The 21952-nt window shown below is 39.1% G+C and overlaps 1 protein-coding gene across 1 annotated transcript; it reads left to right on the top strand.

Moving 5' to 3' along the window:
* The first annotated feature begins 11173 nt into the window (after window positions 1-11173).
* PCDH20 (protocadherin 20) lies at window positions 11174-16747 on the top strand. Its single transcript, XM_006729536.2, has 2 exons — window positions 11174-11601; window positions 12655-16747. Exons 1-2 carry the CDS (start codon window positions 11470-11472, stop codon window positions 15376-15378), a joined length of 2856 nt encoding a protein of 951 aa, XP_006729599.1. The 5' UTR covers window positions 11174-11469; the 3' UTR covers window positions 15379-16747.
* The last annotated feature ends 5205 nt before the right edge of the window (window positions 16748-21952 follow it).

Here is a 21952-nt window from a genome sequence, read left to right as displayed (position 1 = left end):
TTTATTTATTTATTTGAGAGAGAGGATGAGAGGAGAGAGAGAGCACATGAGAGGGGGGAGGGTCAGAGGGAGAAGCAGACTCCCTGCCGAGCAGGGAGCCCGATGCGGGACTCGATCCCGGGACTCCAGGATCATGACCTGAGCCGAAGGCAGTCGCTTAACCAACTGAGCCACCCAGGCGCCCATAAATAAAATATTTTTTAAAAAATAAAATAAAACACATATCCAATATTTAGTAACATACTAAATAATCATAAATGTTGGCAAAGTTGTGGATAAAGGATGCTTCAATGAAAAGATATTTATATGAAATATTGAAATAAGTAAAATGTGTATATCCACATGGCAAACCTACATGAGTAAATTCTATTCTGTCCAAAAGTGATATAGAAGAATGTGTGGAGACATGCAAAATGGTCATAACTTATTCCAACAATCTAATTACAATAAAACTCATAGGAATCAAAATTGACATGGATGAAGGCACCAACAAAGTAGAATGAAAAAGGTCCCATGCACTGGACTGTGAGGAATAAGCATGTTTTGAAAAAAGTGAAGCAGACAATATAGGACTTTCTATTGAAGAATAAGGTATAGAAACAGTGATAATTATGTGGCGTGGGAAATAAAAAGAACCATGATCTAATTTGAGTGAAAATGAAGGATGGGAAGGAGAAGGAAAGGAGTTAATGGAACTACAATTTTTACAGTTAGCAATGATTGAACCTTACTCTGTGCCAGGGACCGTGACATGCTCTAAATGAATCCTCTCATTTAAATACGTACCACTAGTAAGTAAGTGCTCTCAATCCTGTGTTATCGGACAAAGTACAGGGGGGTCAGGGAATGTAGGTTCTGAAGGCCCACAGCCTCATTTCCAATCTCAGCTCCTCCACTACCGGCTGTGTGATCTGGGGCAAGTTACCGACCCTCTTTATACCTCCTATTAAAATAGTGACCTTTAACAATCCCTAGCTTATAGGATTGGCATGAAGATTAGATACTTTAATACTGGTAATGTTCCTGTGACAGTGCCTGGCAAATGGCAAGTGTGGAAAATTTTCAACCATTTTTATCAAATGGAAAAATTGAGTCTTCACAATTCTAAGTAAAACTCAAGGGTACTCCACCGGTAACTGGGAGAACTGGGAATTGAAGCCAGGTCCGTCTGACCGCAAAGCCTAGGCTCAAAGGCACAATGCGGTCCCCCTGTCCCTACCTACAGGCTACAGTGAAATGCCCTTCTATACCCTGGCCATAAGGTAAAACGCCCTCTTGCCGATCACACAATCAGAGCAGAAGCATGAAACTGCTCACTAATGAAGGTAGAATGGTTCCCAGACATCAGGCTTCTCGTCATACCCTGAGTAAGGTATCTATGTTTTGTTTTGTTTTGTTTTTTAAAGCATGTGTTCATCAGCAGAGAGACCAGCCAGCTTTGGAAACAATAAAGGAGCATCCCAGAGGAAGTATGCATCAAACTACTGAGCCGTGACCCGGAACTGAAGCCAAATGGCTGTGGTATCCCATTTCCATCAGCCTGCCGTGAATAAACACTTGATTCATGTTATAGTTTGATTCTCCTAGTTCTTTTGTTCCCCACTTAGATCTGTCTTCAGAAAAGAATGCACTGACCATGCCACAGAAGTATAGAAGTCTTTGTAACAGTTATATTTTCATTGCACATCGAGTTTCTATACCAATCTTGTAAATATGGCTCACTTAAGTTGGCCTTCTATTTCATTATCTAAACCACAGTACTTTAGAGTAAAAGAGGGTATTATTGATGCTCTGAGACAATAGGCTAAAACAGACTTAGGAAATTGGGACATATAGTCAGGCTGGGTCAATATGAGTTAAGCCTGAGATTTTAAAATACGCTGTCTGTCCTCCTTCCCCAAATTAGATTTTTCAGCCTGTGCAACTATATAGCCTAGTAATATACAGTGCCTGAATTAAGATAATGTTTGGAAGGTTTTTACTACGGCTCTGTGGGGGTGCCTTGTTGGCTCAGTCAGTAGAGCATGCAACTTTTGATCTCGGGGTTGTAAGTTCAAGCGCCATGTAGAGATGACTTAAAAATAAAAGAAAAACTCTTTAAACATGGCTGTGTGATCTTGGATAATGTACATAAAGCTTTAAGCTGTAATGTCCCCATTTTTAAATTGGAAACAATAATTCCTATTGATAGGGCTATTGTGAGAATTTATATACAGCACACACATACACACACATACATATAAATAAGTGTGTGTCTATATATGTGAATATGCATGTATATATATATATATATATATACAGTTGGCCCTTGAACAACATGGGATTGAACTGCATAGGTCCACTTATATGCAGATGTTTTCAATAAATATAGTACGGTACAGTGTAAATGTATTTTCTCTTCCTTATGATTTTCTTAATGACATTTTATTTTCTCTATCTTACTTTATTGTAAGAATACAGTATATAATACATATACAAAATATGTGTTAATTGATTTTTTATGCTTATTGGTAAGGTCATTAGTAGTTAAGTTATATGTGCATTTTCGACTACGTGGAGGGTCAGCCCCTGAACCCCTGTGTTGATCCAGGGTCAACTGTCTATCTTAGTCCAGTGAATGCTCAAAAACCGGTGGCTGTTATTATATCCTTCCTACTCCAATTCAACTCTCTGGGGCCTCTTGTGAGGTAGGCTGCTGACTTTTCTCAGGCAACAATGCTCTGTACTGCTGGGTGATTTCTTCAAACTTCTGTATCTGCTATGTTTCAGCAACAGTCAGTTCTGTATGTATTGATAGGGTGAAAACAAAACTGGGCACCTCAGTTCTGCCTTCCCTCAACAAATGGCAAGAGTAGTTATTGGTTTCATAATATTTACAAACTACCCTTCAGTAATTAGTGTTTATAAGCATGGATATTTCTGTTCTGTGTTAGAAGCACTGTCACATGTTACATTATTTGACCCAGAAACAGGCCACTTTGAATAAGAAGGAGCAAGTATCGTCAGGGAGGAACTTAGGTGTCACCTGGGAGAAAGGCATTTTCAACCATAGATGACTTCAGGTGACAGGAACAGTTTTGGACGTGTGGAATTTAGGGGCATTGGGAAGCCTAAATATAGAAAGAGATTACTACAATTATAATGGAAGGGCTCCCCAGTGAGTGACTAGAAGGAAATAGAATCTTTGGAGAAACGTATAGTTAAACGGTGAGAAGAGGAAATCCAACAAAGTCAATATAGGTCAGAGGTATTAGATACAAAACATACTTAAGTGTAGCGTCACAGAGTTGGGAAAAGTGGACTAGGAACATGTAAAGTCAAGGAAAGTGGGCTCTAAATAACCAAAAGCAACGACAATAAAAAGAGTCTAGTACCTTCTATGTTGTTTCTGCCATCCTTCAGCGTCTGATGATGTCTAAGGAATAGGTTGTCTTCTTGCCAAAATCTATTGGAGGGAAAAATATAAAGGTGACTCAAGAGAGCTAACATTTTTTGATTAACAGTAAGTGGAAGTGAAAATCTGTCCTTTTACCAAAAAAAAAGAAAAAGAAAAAAAAAGTCACTGCTGCTTTGACTACTATTAAGAGGTTAACTGTAGGCTGCAGTGTCACACCTCACAGAGCCAGACTGGCGGTGATCCAGACTCCAAGGATCTGTCCATGTCCAGCCTAGAAGAGCTTCTCTTACATATACACGGATATGTGGAGATGGCACCTGGAATCAATCTTGATCCAGAAATACCACAAAAATGCTAAAATATTCACGCTCGCAGCTAGCAAGGCTATCTCAGGTTTCTTGGCTTTATGACTAGTAAAGGTTGTGCGTCAAATGCCTTTTACGATCGTTACTTAATCATTTAACAAGCTCTGACCGGACTCTCATAGATTTGGGTGCTTTTTTTTTTTAATGTATTGGAATACGGAAGTGGCAATATTTTTTTTGTTTCAAGAAAACACGTCATATATTTCCTCATTTAGAATAAAAAAATTGCTTCTATAGAGAATATATGTCATGCTTATGGCACATTCGAGGCATTTTAAATCCTTTTCATTGAGAGAAAAATACCATGGAAAAAGTTTGTTTCCCATACAAATCGATCTTTTTTTTTCTTTTTATGCTTTTTTTTTCTTTCTAGCTTTCTTTTCTCCTTTGTGAGTGTTAAATAGCACAAAATCTAAATTCTGGTTAAGATCAAATATTAATCTAGTAATAGTCACCTTATCTACATTTGTCTTATTTTAAATCCTAAAGGCACATACAAATATTTAAAATAAAGTTAGTAATACAATTCTGTCATTAAAAGCTAATTATTATTAGTGATGCCTCACTAAAATCTAGTTAATGAATTTATTTATCCATAAAGGGGAGAAAAAAATAGATTTATTAATATTGTATTTTAAATAAAGTTGATACCAACTTGATCAGATTTAAATATCTATAATTAAGAATTAGATAGCCTTTAGGATATTTATGATTTCATTATCAAGAAGCATATTACTTTCACCAAATAAATGTCTTATTGGCATATAACTCCAAACCATTAATGAAAATTCATTTATAAAATCGACTTCCTTTTCTTGATAATCTAAATAAAGAAGAAAATATGCTATTTCATAAATATGACATTTACATTTCATCAGTAATTGTTCAATTTTTCTACAAGTTTGGTATTTTTCAATGATTCTGTTGCTATCACATTCTATGCATTGTTTATAATGCGTACATATTCAATATTCAATATGTGTGCTTATTTCAGTGAATATATAGGAGAAAGAGTCACCAGCATTACAGTAAACTACCTCAAATTTTTCTTGTTCAGTCCTAGCTTGGCCACTTCCCAGCTGTGTAACCTCAGGCAACCTACTTACCCTCTGAAATTCTCAGATTCTTTATCTTTAAAATGGGGTCATCATTAACTTTCAGGGTGTTTGTGAAGATCAGAACTAATGCTCACCGTGCACCTGGCAAAAGTTACGTGCTCAGTAATTGGTAGATGTTAGCAGTAAATGAGATTAAGGTCAGCACTCTCTCGCCTCTTCCTAAAAAGATATCCAGAAAGAAGAAGTTAGTGATCAGAGTTCTACCCCGTGAAAATGTTGACTTTTTACGTCACTGAAAGAGCCTTTCGTTGACCCTGCAATACTAGCTCAGTGCTTTCATATACCATACACACTGAGATCAGAACGGTCACGCAGGCTTTAACAATCCTACCTTAGATTCAAAGAAGCAGATAAAAAGAGATGTTATAAAGCCAGGCAAAAGATCTGTCGATCTGTGTAAAAACACGACCTGCGCACAAATTTTCATGAAGCTTTTCCAAATGTAACACTTCAGCTTGTGAGTGAAGAATTGGTATCTGAAGAACACAGGGCATGGGATCAGTGCCCTACAATAAAACGTAAAATGATTTCTCTCCTTCAGTGGAGTTGTTTTGCCCCTGACCTAATTTCTATGCTAATTTACAGGGTTTGTGATTACTTTATCCTCTCACAGCCCATACCTCTCCCTTCTTTCAAGTCTCCCAGGGTCCGGTTCCAGGAAGTAAGGCATACATGTCATCAATAAACTGCCTTCAGTTAACTGTTCATTATTCAGTGACTGCTGATCCACTTTATGGATTTTCCACGCCTTTCATTTTGTCTCCTCCTCAATCCTACTACCTTTCTTTTGATGATTTCACTGCTCATTATCACCTCTACCAGAAGTGAGAAGAAAGAATGTGAAATTTAAATGAGTTGGAAATGACTTTTAAAATTTATTTTGAGGATCAGGAGCGAAAGTTGAAAATGTGAGCTAAAATTAGGCCTGGGGTTTTCTGATGACTTTGCCCAGCTATACTTATCCCTGTTAAAGTGAGGCTAATTAAGTTCTGAAACTAAAGAACTGTTCTACCCTACTCTACCCTTCCTATTGGAATATGTGGGGAAAGAGGAGATGTAAGATCCATTTATTTACACACAGTTTTCTAAAACAAAGAGAATGTACTAGTTAGTATCGACTAAAGTCACATAAATTGCACAGTTGACTGTTAACTGTTTTAGAATACAAGTCTGTATTATAGTAAATTATCTTAATTGCGTCCTTTTGTACAAGTAGTTTAAATAGTATATTTATTTACTAAAGCAATTATACAGCTTTTTTAGCAAAAGAACCAATATGCTAATTTTCTATTAGCCTCACAATTAATCTCTGAGTTGTGTAGGGAAAATGCAATGTAGGCTTATTTTTTTTTTAAGCTTGATATACTTGAACAACAATTTATCTAAATTATCACACCCCACCCCCCACCTTTCCTTCAGTTTTGCTTCCAGGGGTTTTAGTTACCCACGGGCAACTGTGGTTTAGAAGCAGATGATCCCTCCTTCTGATGTGTGATCGGAAGGCCAATAATAGCTTAACGCTAGTCACAGTGCCCGCGTTATTCCCTCACCTCATCTTATCATGTGACCATTTTATCATCTCATATCATCACAAGAAGGGTGAGTATATAATACAGTAAGATGTTTTGAGAGAGAGAGAAAGGCCACATTCACATAACTTTTATTACAGTATATTGTTAAAATTGTTCTACTTTACTGTTAGTGATTGTTCATCTTGTACTGTACCTCACTTATAAATTAAGCTTTATCACAGGTCTGTATGTATAGGAGAAACAGCGTTCGGTACCATGTGGGCTTTCAGGCATCCCCTGGAGGTCTTGGAACATCTGCCCTGCAAATAAGGGGGAGCCCCTGCAGTACTGTTTCTTAAATATATTTGTAAATTGGAAAAATAAAATAATATAAAGTAACTAACTGGCACTTACGGCAATGTTTAAGATCAAGGCTTTTGGAAGTCATAGATGATAAGAGAAAATAACTGCTCTTTTTCTAAGTTATCCTCTAAATTCAGAGCTGATCCCGAGGCCAAAGTCTGCTATTCCAAGAAATAGGAGAATTTTTAAGATTTGAATTAGTTATGCACCACTTCTCTTGCTCTCAACTAATATATAAAATGAGGGTTAACTGGGCAATCCATAAAATTACTTAGAACTTTTCAGGACTTTCAAGTACACACAATATATCTACACACATAATATATTCTAAGTCTGCAAGTCGTAAGAAGAGTGAAGCTGGCCAAACACAGAGGAGTTTGTGTTTCTGTATGTATATCTGTTTAGAACATAGTAATTGACTAAAGAAATTTTTACTTCAAAAAGTTATCATATAGCAAATCTATGCCTCCAATGTTTTTCCTACTGTAGATGAGTGATAAACATTTGTTGGCTTGAAATACATTTAAATGTGTATACACCCTAGATCCATCCATTCAGGTGAGAAGGGTGTACCAGAGTAGAAAGAACATGCCCTTTGGAGGCCATGGATAGGGGCCAAAGATACTGATAGGCATGTAACTTACAGCTGTAAAATTGAAATAATAATACCTACATTATAAAACTGTTATGAAGAGTAAGCAAATACACATGTAAAGCACCCAGTAGCATGTTCAAAACATTACTGACACGCAATAAATGGTCGATTTTATTATTTTTCAAATATTGTACTGGTTTTATAAATGTGATCATTTCTCAGTCTTGATTGTTGGATAAGACAAAGAATGTGTGTGTGTGTGTGTGTGTGTGTGCATACACACATACATTCCATATATATATATATTATGTAATGTGTATAAATATGTAATTTATATTTACAAAAGAATGTATTTTTAAAAATATGTTATATATAAAAACATATTTAATTACATATTTATAATTATTTTATGTTATACTATATATTATATTCCTATATTTTATAGGATTTACACTTATATATAATATATACATCATAAATATACACACATACATCTAAATCATCTAAAAGGATCGCTAATTTCATATATTAAGAAGCAAAAATGGAGTAATCTTAAAATAAGGTCATATTCTAAATTTATACTTATTTACAATCATCAATTAATTAAAACATTTATAGAACTATGATTCAAAATAGGTTTAAATATCTGTGTACATATTAATTATATGAAACTTGTGGATACCATACTGTTACTAAAATACTTCAAATGGCTCAATTATAAAAGTTACCTGGAAAACACAGCACTTCAAATATTTTTAAAGTTTTAGAGTATGTTTGATAAATGGACAAAGTCTGAAGATAGTATCCTGACATACATTTACAAGCATGCTCACACTTTATAAAGAGGTAAGACTACAAGGAGAGAAGTCTTGCAGTAAATGAAATTTATTACTAACCTTCAGTGAGATCATGCAATAAATAATTATCAAAGTCACCTGTGTATCATTATTCAGTGTCTGTTAATGACAGATATTAGGTAAGCCATTTAATGCATATAAGTCCATGTAGTATGTAGGGGTGTATTTATAGGAAATTTGAAACAGAGAGGTGTGATTACTTACCTAAAGTCACACAGTAACCTAGCAGCAACTCAGAGAATGGAACCCAAATTTCCTGGCTCTGCTCAGTGTACCATCTATTGTATAAAATTGTTTTCCTTGTCTAAAGAAAAAATAGGTTTGGGAGGCATATAATCTAACTATTCTTCCAGATCAATTTTTACAAAACACCTGGGAAGCAGGCCCAGAGCAATTGAGACATCTGAGAAGTTCGTAAGTATTATTTTCAAGGGAGGAATAGCACAGAAGCTCTCCAGATCATCTTTAGAAGAAATATGTGACGCCAGATGGTAGGTCACAGGACTGGCATCATAAGGAACAGGAGTTTGGGAATGTTTTCACTGTACCCAGGATGAAGGTACAGGAGAAGAAAGAAGGGTATTGGCCCTTTTTTTTTTTTTTTCCTGAGGCCCAATTACAGTGTAACCCTGCATGAAACCTCTGCTTAGATCTTCAAAAAGGAAAGATAATAACAAGTAGCTCAGTTAACAGTTTGGATTGTGACATGAAGGTTTTACCTCAAATTGTGTCAAGGTCTTCCAGTTTTGATGACAAACTTCCATCCAGGGACTTTGCAATCACAAAGCAATGGGAGTTATTATTGTCATTCTAAACATTATCTCCAGAAGGTTTAACTTCTGTGTTTCAACTTCCATTATATTTCATATGGTCATGCTTTTTAGAAACATTCTAGAAAAGTTATTGTTAAACCTATGTATTATAGAATACACAGATTTAATTTCTTGCCTGCTTAATGAAGGGGAGGAGAAGCACTAACCTTTTCCATAGAGATCAGCTGGATGATATGGTCAGAAGACCAAAACTCTGCTGGGATGTAGTATGGGGACACTTGAAAATGGTGCATCTGTGCCAAAAGTATCCACGGCAAAGTAGAGAAAGAAAGAGCTTAGGAGTCCACGGAAAATTAAAGACAGTCAACAAAATAATTACAAAGAGGCAATGTCACTTCAACTGGATTGTCTTCATAAACGACAGCTCCTATGTAGTGTCATTGTAAACAAAGGACAAATTAAGGAAAGAGATTCCTATATTTTCACCAAAATATAAGGTGAGTGATTTTAACCTATAGGAGAGGGCATGAACTATAAGGGGGATATACAGTCTATCACGGTTGCTGTCTGTATAGATGTAAAATTAATTCAGACTGTGGGTCCAGCCTCCATGTACTCTCACTGCCGATGTATGGCCTGCTTCTGGCCGTGACCCCCAAACTTCCAGAAGATGTGGGTATTGAGCGCCGCGAAGACATAAACACATTTCTGAAGCAGCTTGGTACTGATTTTTGGAGTCAGCCATGTTTCAGCTAGAGATCCCTCAGTAAATATTTACCAGGTATGGTAAAAGTTCATCTGGAGGGCAGAATTAGCAGCTGAAGAAGAGACCTATCCTACTTCCCTGACTGTGCTTTGTTTATCAGTTGTATAATGGCTTCACACCCACGTGTACATGTTCCTCTGTGTGTCCACCTCTTCACCAGCACTCCGGTTTCATTCTAAAGAGCCTAAAGGGGCTAATTTTATAAATCAGATCCATATCATATGCCAGATATGTATTACAGGGAATTCTGTTTGTGGACTCCATGTATGGTCCCATTTGTGCAATAAGCAACTGTTACACACACCAGATGTTTTGATGTAGTGTGTTGTCAATATTTAGGACTCCATGTCTCTAGAATTAGCAGAGATGGAGAGAAAATAAGAAGGAGCAAAACAATTAGTTCAGCCAACCAATTCAGATTAGATTCTAGTTAGTATAAGGTAGAATAGGAAAATTAAAGTGGTTCCTATGGAAAGCACAGGATGTCAGATCTTTCTCTGACCCAAAAGGAAGATTTTTCTATTCTGGGCTCAGTCACTAAATATTGAGTGGGGAGGATTTTATGTTCAGGGCAGTGCAGAGGCTATCTGGAAACCCAGTGATGAAGAGAAATGTCTACTCAGGGAAATGCCAATGGTCTTTTCCATTATTTATATGGCACCCTGCAGATAAAAAGTGTTTCACAGACTTAATTCACTGGAGTCTCTCACCAGCCCTGATTTTATAAAGGAAGAAACAGGTCACATGGCTCTTCAGTGTGAGAATCAGAGGAAATATCCAAGCATTTTTGCACCACACCCCTCCAGGATTCCTTTCTAAAGGGCCACTTTCCCAGTAAGCATTCCAAGGGAAAGAAAAAAGCAATAATTTGAAATGAAAAGTAACCAATTTTTGCCTCCCTTCGAGAAGTATGTTAAAATTGCCAGCGGGCAGAACTACTTGTGTTAGTTACCACACAATTGTTTCCACTTTCCCCCTGGGCTCTTTCCTTCCTTGGCCAGAAGCCACGACCGTCTCTAAAGTAAGACCACAAGGCAGACACCCAGAGACCCTTGCGCCTCCAACTAGGAAACTAGCAGAAGCTCTGCCACCACCAACAACGAAAATTCAAAATTAGAGCATGTCAAAACCCTCCCCGAATTCATCTATTTGCTTTTCCGGTTCAAACCACCTTAAAAAGAGTTTGAAATTCCTTCCCTCCCCAGAGAAGCGCGGCTTTTCTTTCTCTGTGCACACAGGGCTGGATGCAAGTCTCTCCGAAGAACTGGTGGCAAAGCAAGCGTTTTGGGGATCGCTCCTGTGGCTGCTCTGTAGCGCCGACTTCTTCTCTCTCTATATTCAGATATACATGCGGGCTTATTTATTTATTCTAATTCTCCCTCTCGCGCTCGCAACCCGTGGACTTGGGTTCTGACTGGTGCGGCGAGGAGGGAGGCTGGTGGGCACGCACTCCGGTGCCCGACCGGGGGGCGCCTGGTCGCAGTCTTCAGAGGCAAGTCCCCCGTTCCGGCTCCTCCGGCGGGGTCGGGACTTAGCTGCGCCCGGGGAAAGAAACCATGACGGTGCCCTTCTGCCCCGCGCCTTTCTGCCCCCCTTTAGCTCCCGTCCTTAATTGACGAGCCAGTGACTATTGGCTGCAGTTCCCCAGCGATTTGCATGAACAGAGAGGGAGTGTCTTCCGCCGCCCTCCCGCCAGGAGCGCGCTGACTGCAGCCTCCCTGGGAATGCGCGGCCGAGGGAATGCGCGCAGCTCGCGGGCCCTAGCAGTGAGCTGGTGCCCGGCGACCTGGCTCCCGCGCCTGGATATGGGGCGTCTAAGTCGTCCCAGGAGCAGCACCAGCCACAGAAACCTGCCGGTAAGGGTTGGGGTCCGGGAGCCCTGCAGCCCCGACAAGTTGCTGTGCTGTGAGGCAGTTCCTACTCTTGATGGTTTTTCAAACCTTTTCCCTTAATCCAAACTTTACGGGAAGGTTGAGGGGAGGGAAAGGGAGTTTAGGATAAGGTGTCTCCATTTTACCAAGGAATAGGCAAGTCCTTGGGTCGGGAGAGTAAGTTTCTGAAATAGAAATTGTAGGCAGATGGGGGGGGGGGCTCGATCCGCTTGAGATACTGGGGTGAGGAGATTTCCTGCTGTCGGCACCTGCTAGGACTGGCCACTGTAATTGACAAATTGTTTTTTTTGCGTAAACATTTTCCGCGTTTACTTCTTTTCCCTTAGGGGAGGGGGATTAGGAAGGGCTTGATAGGAGGTGGAGATCCAGATTCTTTCGATTTGACACTAGATGAGAGCTAAAATGAAAATCACTTCTCTGACCTAAAGTGTTTATTTAATGGGGCGGGGGTGCTTCCAAAGGGAAAGTGTCACTATGTTTTCCATATTATTATTATTGATATTGGTGGTGGTGGTGGTGTTCTCATAATAAGGGATGTGACACATTTCGCGTTCCGGAGACCTTAGTGGTAGAAACATTTCAATGGGAAATAAATTGATGAATTGCCTATCATCGCTCAGTACCCTCCTCTACCCACCTCCTCCCTCTCCATGACCTACCCCGGTGGTTTCCCTGCGGCGTTGCGCAGTCCGAGTTGAGTGCTCTCCACTCTGGCGTGTGTTTCCAGGGACGCTTTATGGCTTGGGATTCCGATTATTAACTGAATAAGGGTGCTGATGAGGAGCGGGAGAAAGGAGGGGGGAGGGTAGAAAGTGAACAGAAAAAATAAGTTTTGGCGACAGTGTTGCAAAGATCTCTTCTTTGCAGCAAGTTTCCTCTTCATCCCTCTCTCACTAGAGGGTTTGCCTTTGGTAATGGGGATGGGGGTAAATATGACCTTGTGGCCCTGGTTTCTGACTCCAATCTCCGTGGTCCCGCGTGTGTGTAACGAGCCTTCTCCCCTCCCCCCACTTTCAGCATCTGTTTCTGTTTTTCCTCTTCGTGGGACCCTTCACCTGCCTCGCGAGTTACAGCCGGGCCACGGAGCTTCTGTACAGCCTGAACGAGGGACTGCCCGCGGGGGTGCTCATCGGCAGCCTGGCCGAGGACCTGCGGCTGGTGCCCCGCGCCGCCGGGAGGCAGGACCAGTTGTCGCAGCTGCCGGAGCGCCCCGTCGCGGAGCGGAACCCCCCTCTCTCCTTCAGCCTGGCCTCCCGGGGACTGAGTGGCCAGTACGTGACCCTGGACAACCGTTCCGGGGAGCTGCACACTTCTGCCCAGGAGATCGACCGGGAGGCCCTGTGTCTTGAAGGAGGTGGAGGAGCGTGGGGCGGCAGCATTTCCATCTCCTCCTCCCCTTCCTCTGACTCTTGTCTTTTGCTTTTGGATGTACTGGTCCTGCCTCAGGAATACTTTAGGTTTGTGAAGGTGAAAATCGCTATCCGGGACATCAATGACAATGCCCCGCAGTTCCCCGTTTCCCAAATCTCGGTTTGGGTCCCAGAAAATGCACCTATAAACACCCGGCTGGCCATAGAGCATCCTGCCATGGACCCAGATATAGGCACGAACGGGGTGCAGACCTACCGCTTACTGGACTACCATCGCATGTTCACCCTGGACGTGGAGGAGAATGAGAATGGGGAGCGCACTCCCTACCTAATTGTCATGGGACTGTTGGATAGGGAGACCCAGGACCAGTACGTGAGCATCATCATAGCGGAGGATGGCGGGTCTCCACCACTGTTGGGCAGCGCCACCCTCACCATCGGCATAACTGACATTAATGACAATTGCCCTCTCTTCGCGGACTCACAAATCAATGTCACTGTGTTTGGGAATGCTACAGTGGGCACCCCGGTTGCAGCTGTCCAGGCCGTGGATAGAGACTTGGGAACCAATGCTCAGATCACTTACGCCTACAGCCAGAAAGTTCCACAAGCATCCAAGGATTTATTCCATCTGGATGAAACCACCGGAGTCATTAAACTTTTCAGTAAGATTGGGGGCAGTGTTCTGCAAACGCACAAGCTCACCATCCTTGCTAACGGTCCAGGCTGCATCCCTGCTGTGACCACAGCCCTGGTGACCATTATCAAAGTCATTTTCAGACCACCTGAAATTGTTCCTCGTTATATAGCAAATGAGGTAGATGGTGTTGTTTACCTGAGAGAACTGGAGCCTATTAACACTCCGATTGCATTCTTCACCATAAGAGATCCAGAAGGTAAATACAAGGTGAACTGCTACCTGGACGGTGAAGGACCATTTAGGTTATCACCCTACAAACCGTACAATAATGAATATTTGCTGGAAACCACAAAACCGATGGACTATGAGCTACAGCAGTTCTATGAAATAGCTGTGGTGGCCTGGAACTCTGAGGGATTTCATGTCAAAAAAATTATTAAAGTGCAACTTTTAGATGACAATGATAATGCTCCTATTTTCCTGCAGCCCTTGCTGGAACTAACTATTGAAGAAAACAACGCACCCCATGCCTTTTTGACTAAGCTGTACGCGACGGATGCTGACAGTGAAGAGAGAGGCCAAGTTTCCTATTTCCTGGGACCTGATGCCCCCTCATATTTTTCCTTAGACAGTGTGACAGGAATTCTGACAGTTTCCACTCAGCTGGACCGAGAAGAGAAAGAAAAGTACAGGTACACAGTCAGAGCTGTTGACTCTGGGAAGCCGCCCAGAGAATCAGTTGCCACTGTGGTTCTCACCGTGCTGGATAAAAATGACAATAGCCCTAGGTTTATCAACAAGGACTTCAGCTTTTTTGTGCCAGAAAACTTTCCAGGATATGGTGAAATTGGGGTAATTAGTGTCACAGATGCCGATGCTGGACGAAATGGATGGGTTGCCCTCTCGGTGGTGAACCAGAGTGATATTTTTGTCATAGACACAGGAAAGGGCATGTTGAGAGCTAAAGTCTCTTTGGACAGAGAGCAGCAAAGCTCCTATACGTTGTGGGTCGAAGCTGTTGATGGGGGTGAGCCTGCCCTCTCTTCAACTGCAAAAATCACAATTCTCCTTCTAGATATCAATGACAACCCTCCTCTGGTTCTATTTCCTCAGTCCAACATGTCCTACCTGTTGGTACTGCCTTCTACTCTCCCTGGCTCCCCAGTTACAGAGGTCTATGCTGTTGACAAAGACACAGGCATGAACGCTGTCATAGCTTACAGCATCATAGGAAGAAGAGGTCCGAGGCCTGAGTCCTTTAGGATTGACCCTAAAACCGGCAACATTACTTTGGAAGAGGCATTGCTGCAGACAGACTATGGACTCCATCGTTTACTGGTGAAAGTGAGTGACCATGGTTATCCCGAACCTCTCCATTCCACAGTCATGGTGAACCTGTTTGTCAATGACACTGTCAGTAACGAGAGCTACATTGAGAGTCTTTTAAGAAAGGAACCAGAAATTAATATAGAGGAGAAAGAACCACAGATCTCAATAGAACCAACTCATAGGAAAGTCGAGGCTGTGTCCTGTGTGCCCACCCTAGTGGCTCTGTCTGTAATAAGCTTGGGTTCTATCACACTGGTAACAGGGATGGGCATATACATCTGTTTAAGGAGAGGGAAAAAGCATCACAGGGAAGACGAAAATTTGGAAGTACAAATTCCACTCAAAGGAAAAATTGGCTTGCATATGAGAGAGAGGAAACCAATGGCTATTTCTAATATTTGATATTTCATCATGGAATAAGAGATGTTTTAGCTGACTTTGGGTAGTCTTCATCACCTTAAACAAGAGTGTGTAGATGACAGTTCCAATGAAGGACGACTAATTTATAACTTGTACTATATTGTAAGTAAGCTGTTTACAGGTTTTTAAATTCAAAATCAGAGGTTATAAAATGTGTACAGCATTTTCTAATGAAAATTAGTACTAAAAGCTATACAACTGTTGTTAAAAAAAAAAAAAAAAAGCTTGGACATGGTTTGCAGCTTTCAAAGAACCTGGGAATAAGGTAAGAAAATGGTACATTGCATTTTTTTTTTTTTGTCTAAAAAGTCCTTTAACCACAAGAGGGCATCAGCTACTCCTCTGCAGGGAACTGTTTTGAGGTATTGTACAGGACAGTTGTTGTACAGGAAATTAATGAAAGAGTATATTTTAAATATATTGTTTTTAACATTTAAGAGATATGAAATTGAAATAAACTGAATTTCACCGCACTTCAGTGTATGATAAGAAAGAAAAGAAATGCATTTGTAAACAGAATGTTTATTACCTCACAAGTACATCATGTACTTTGAAAGAGAAGGCGTTACAAAGAAGCGCAATTTGTTTTTTAGCAAGGGTGAAAACGTGGCCATGTGTTAAAGAGTTGACCTGCTGAAGAGTATTTTGCTTTCTGTGTACTCAGATTGCTCTCTGTTCCCTGTGCCACTGTGCTTGCTAGTATTACAGGGGAAATGTGTATATTCTCCCTTACAGACATTGTAACTGGAAATTGTGTCCAAGGAAAACAGCCAGGAGCAGAGACCTGTTTCAATCCTTAGTTGCTTCGTAGGCGTTCACAACATTTTGGTGCTTTGACAACTCGTCAGTAGTATTTCATACTTGGGTTATATATTAGGTTTCTATGTGCTTGAACTCATTTACCACATGAGAAAATAAAAATCATATTAAAACGGAATTATTCTAGAAGCTAGTGTACACTACCGGTCGCTTTAGTTGGGCCCTTTATATAAAAGTTATACTTATCTTTTTGTTGTTGTTTGGGTTTGTTGGCTACCATTTCTGGCTTCCTTTCTTTGGCTTTGGACTAGGTCCAAGAGTTTATTTGTAAGCCCAGCAGCAGATTTCTTCGATAACTTAGCTTTTACTGAATCCTTTGCCATGAAGCAAGCTGGTTCCTTAGTGATTGATCTCTTTCACTTCATTGTGTTGAGCTGGGAATTTTATTTGATATGAGAGCTATAGCAAAATATCTGTGTAAACAAGGAATGTGTTAGCTTAAGCCGGATCATTCTACTTTTTTGGCCTCATGTGTCTGTACTATACCAAACGTGTTTATATGTCTGCAAATTAAAGGTATATATTTTCATAACTTCTTTCTCATTTTTACCATTTATATTTGAACATGGGCTTGGTCTTTCACTGAAGTGCCTGTTATTGGCATTTGTTTGCTTTTAAAGGTAAATGTGGGTAAAGTGTAAATATTCTGTTTGCTAAAGTTTATATTAAACTAATTCATTACTCAATTAAACATTGGGTAAATCATTGAATATGTGTGTAAATAGAGACACATACATATGATAGAGAGTATGTCTAGATGTTTGACAGGCATTCATATGAAAATTTATACCCATGCATGTGCACATGCATATTAATTTTTGGCTTAGTATCAACTATAAACATTCATTCTACTACATATTTCTGACAAATCCCTTGTTAGCTGTGTTACAATAGCTTTCAATACATTTTAAAAATACGTTGCAAAAAATAATTGAATGCAAACACCCAGGACCTCTTGAATTTGTATTAACTCATTTTTCTTGTTTTCTTCCGTCTGACAATTTGAATAAATAAAATAAGTGTAGGAGGCAGTACTGTTTGTTACAAAAAGGAAATATATTTTTATTGGAGATTCCTTTTGTATGAGAGGCACCTGAGCTTAGAAACTAAGATCATTTAACCCCCAAAACTTTTCATTCATAATTGATGTATAGCAATGGAGGAAACCATCATTTTCCAATCATTTACCAATCATTTTCATATCTTCTTTCCCTTTTTTAAAGGAAGGAACTACATATGAAATAAGTAGCACCATTAATTAAAAAAAAAACCCTCCAAAGTGCAGTGATTTCACCCTGAGTATAAGTAACAAAATATTCTATTTATTTCTAAATTTGAAGAAAGTTCATGTGTTTGGGGTGCACGAGAAATGCCTATAACATTAATAAAAAGACGTATTTCTGAATAACTTCTTGTGCCAGGATTTCCTTTACAAAAACATCTCATTCACATTAAAAGCATTTATAACAAGGAAAGTTAAAGTAAATTAAGCTCAAAGATAAAAGCCCCTTTTTACTAACACCTTGTGCTAGAACAGTTGCCAAAATGTATGCTAATCATGTCAATGTTGTTAGTTGAGCTGGCACAAAAATAAATGTTCCATTCATTAAAAACCCTAATATCCATTTAACAGTTTGAGAACCAGTGAATCCTCTTTGCCCAATTTAATGAAGAAGAGATTGCTCTGATCTTTGCACTGCCAAAGCCATTCTTATATTACAGAGAAAATTGTTCATTAATTTGGATTGGGAAATTTAAAAGCAACATAGCAATTTCAGCTATGGGGAAAAAACAATTTGTTAGTTGAGTCTTCAGAGTAGATTCCCTGACCCTATTAAAAAAAAAAAAAGTTGTCTTGGCAGTTATGCTTCTATCAATGGTGGTTAAAAAGGAAAAAAAAAATAGATCCTTCTTTTAAAACAGTTTTAGTGGTACGAGTGTAATGAAAATAATAGCCAAATCCTTTGTGTTTTGGGTGTTCTGCATGTGTTTTATGAAAACAACGGGCATAATCTTGCTATGAAAAACATCACTGAAGCTAATATTAGGGATGGTATGAAGTTGACTTGATTCCAGTAGGTTACCTCATAAGGATTCCAATTTGTGCTCCCAGAAAATGTCTCCGTTAACAACTGTAAAAGGAGGAACTATGCAATCCTCTCCTGAGTCAGTGGAGACTCAGGTTCCAATCTCGTTGGAGAAGTGAAGATTCTGTGGGGTCCTGATCTTTGATAGACATGGAGAATGTAAGGAAAGACAGTACTGAACATAGGGTGCTTTTCAACTCAACATTGGGCAGTCTCAACTCACAGAGGCCAGAGACATAGATATCTGAGCATTTTCTTCCAAGTTAGATTTTCTCACTTCAAGAAAGCAGTCAATTGCTGCAAAATACCATTTTGCTGACTTGTGCAATCTCTGCCTAGCTATGTGCCTTCACAGTGTGAATTATAAATAAATCTTTATTGGGCGCCTGGGTGGCTCAGTTGGTTAAGCGACTGCCTTCGGCTCAGGTCATGATCCTGGAGTCTCGGGATCGAGTCCCGCATCGGACTCCCTGCTCAGCGGGGAGTCTGCTTCTCCCTCTGATCCTCCCCCCTCTCATGTTCTCTCTCTCTATCTCATTCTCTCTCAAATAAATAAATAAAATCTTTAAAAAAAATAAATAAATCTTTATTAAAAGGTAGAGAAATGACAGCCATGCAAATAGACTTGAAGCAGGAAAAAAAAATTTTAAAAATTGGTAATTTCTCAGAGAAAAAACCTCCTGTAATGTCTTTCCTAGTTGTCTCTAGATCTGATAAGAAAAGATCACATGTATTTTTTGGATCGATATATGCATACATGCATACAGTCTATAATAATTTTCTAAATGTCAGTCATTGTACAGAATTGTTTTTAAAATGATAGCATTTTTTTTTCTCTGATAAACCCCTAAATTGGGAATGCATTCCTTTATGGGTATAGAACAAAATTGGATGAAATTTAAGCCTTAACCCACTGATGTCAAGAAGTAAGAATACTGGGATGATTTAAAAAAAAAAAATCAGTCATTTATTCCATTCATATTTATTTTAGTACTCTTAATTACCAGGGATTTAACTGAGAACAAGACAGAGTCTTTGATCCTCAATGACTTTAGATTATGGTGCGGAAGGCCAATAAGAAAACCCATCAATCTCAAAACATTGTGTGGGATAAATACCTACTCCCAGGATGTCAAGTGAACAGGACTTAACCCAATTTTAGAAAGTATTGGAGAAAGCTTCCCAAAGAGGCCAATTTCTAATTTGGGCCCTCTCAAAGGAGGTGATGTCTAATTGAAAAATTTAGCCAGGGGAAGTTGGCAGAGGAGAGAGAAGGGCATTCAAGGAAGAGGGAATAATGTACAAGCACACAGGCCAAAGTGAGCATGTCATGATTGAAGAATCATAATATTTGTGGCTGAAGGGATGAAGAGAATGAATAACAAGCTTGGAGCTGTAGGTGTACTGCAAATAATGAAGGGGCTCATTGTCATACTTGGAGGCGGCAATTTATCCCAGAGAATTTGTGTTTTAAAAAGATCATTTTGGGAGCACCTGGATGGCTCAGTTGTTTAGCGTCTGCCTTCGGCTCAGGTCATGATCCCACGGTCCTGGGATCGAGCACCGCATCAGGCTCCCTGCTCCGCGGGAAGCCTGCTTCTCCCTCTCCCACTCCCCCTGCTTGTGTTCCCTCTCTCGCTATGTCTCTCTCTGTCAAATAAATAAATAAAATCTTTAAAAAAAAAAAATATCATTTTGGCCATGTATGAAGCTTCTGTTGAAGAAGATTCTAGAGACTCATGACAAGGTAATAGTGATAATTCAAGGGAAAAGTTGGGCCTTAAACCAGGGAATATGAATGAGATATATTAAAGTATGGAATACAGCAGGTAAATAATTTATAGCTGATAAAGCTATACACTAAAGCTATAAACTTATGATATCATTAGAAATTAAAAATCCAAATGTGAGAGACCAGAAAATTCACAATTTTCATAATTGGCTTTCAAGCCTATTTTACAAATTTGAAAAGGATAGGGAACTCATTTACTAAACATTAAATGAGCAATGAAAACACTGGAGCCATAATCCCCTTTCTAATGTTGGGTTTTATGACACAGATGGAATTATAAACTAATTTACCCAGTTTATTTCATATTTATGACTGTCAATTCTATTCAATTTAACAAACATTACTGTGTGCCCATGTGGTAGCTATTCCAACATGAAGTTGCCCTCATGAAGAATATTTTATCCATTTGCAATATTTTGCTTGTAGTTGCACTAAACATCTCCACAGGGAGAAGAGTCATACTAAAAATTTAAGAAAAAGGGCAACAAAATGTCAAATGGACAATATAAGATGCAAATATAATTTCAAGTGTTGTGTGCATATCAAGAAACTGGTATGTCTGTTGCAGGCAATTCTGAACAAGATCCAGGAACTAGGGGCAGGTGAAATGGGTAGTTATAGTCAAGAAGTACATAGGTCTTGAGGTTTAACATCACTTTTGGATGAAAGAAGTCATTTAACATATCTTATGCCTCAGTTTATCTTGTGTAAATGAATAATTTACTAGTGTCTAGCCCTCACTGGTGGAAGCTTCAAACCCAGGCTAAATAAACATAGAACAGATGTAAAAACAGTATTGTATGCAGTCCTCGCTTCAAGAAAAGTCATTTGTCCTCTCTTCCAAAAAATTGCCCCTCCTAAGACTCATCTGCATGGAAATGATGAACTTGCTCTATCTCCTCATGAAATTTTGAAAATCAAATAAATTAATTCATGCAAAATATTTCACACAAAGAAAGTGTTCTACAAGAAGTAGCTATTAGTATTGCTTTTGGAATTAGTGTGCCATGAAATTGTCTTAGTAGTTTTTTCATTCATTCTTCCATCAAATTCATTAAATCAACATCTTTATTACACAACAAAAATCCATAAAATTAATACTGTTTTAGTTTGAAGGCCCATATGCTCAAAGCAATCTACTTACCCATTTCTTAAGCCCTTTGACTTTTTCCCCCCTTTTTTCTTACAGTTAATTCGTATGTCCTTCTTCATTTGGAAATCTCATGAGGGCTAGGACTTTGATTTAAAGTGTCAGACCACGGAACTTTAGAGATAATGTAGTCCAACCCTCTCATTTTTCAGATAGAATAAAGATAGAACAGCTAGAAAAAAACTGACAATTTAGGAGATTAGAAGAAAAAACAGGAATCATGAATGAAAAAAATATTCAAAAATCCTACTAAAAATCAACTTTTCCTTCAAATATTTCCCTTAAAACATATACTTTAATTTTACCTTCATCAGAAAGTTAACCAAAGAGTTATAAAGACAATAGCAAAAATTAAAATCAAAAAAAAAAAAAACCTCTGAGATGAAATCTCAGCTAAAAATGAGGTAATCAAAACTATTCATTTGAATTACTGAGATTCATTTATCTTCCCTGCATGCACTGGAAGAAAAAAACACACACAATTTTAAAGATAAAGTTACTCCTCATAAAGAGAAAAATATAGAAAATTATATAATTATGTATTTTTTATTTTTATAATTTTTTAAAGATTTTATTTATTTGAGAGAGAGAGTGAGAGAGAGAGAGAGCATGAGTGGGGGGGGGCAAAGGGAGAAGCAGGCGCCCCGCTGAGCAGGGAGTCTGATGCTGGGTTCAGATCCCAGGACCCTGGGATCATGAAGTGAGCTG

This window comes from Leptonychotes weddellii, chromosome 3 (assembly GCF_054177405.1).
Source record: "Leptonychotes weddellii isolate Sample4059 chromosome 3, ASM5417740v2, whole genome shotgun sequence".
In the NCBI taxonomy this organism is placed as follows: Eukaryota; Metazoa; Chordata; class Mammalia; order Carnivora; family Phocidae; genus Leptonychotes; species Leptonychotes weddellii.
Note: the sequence above shows the minus strand (reverse complement) of the source record. Positions and strands in the feature narration are given on the sequence as shown.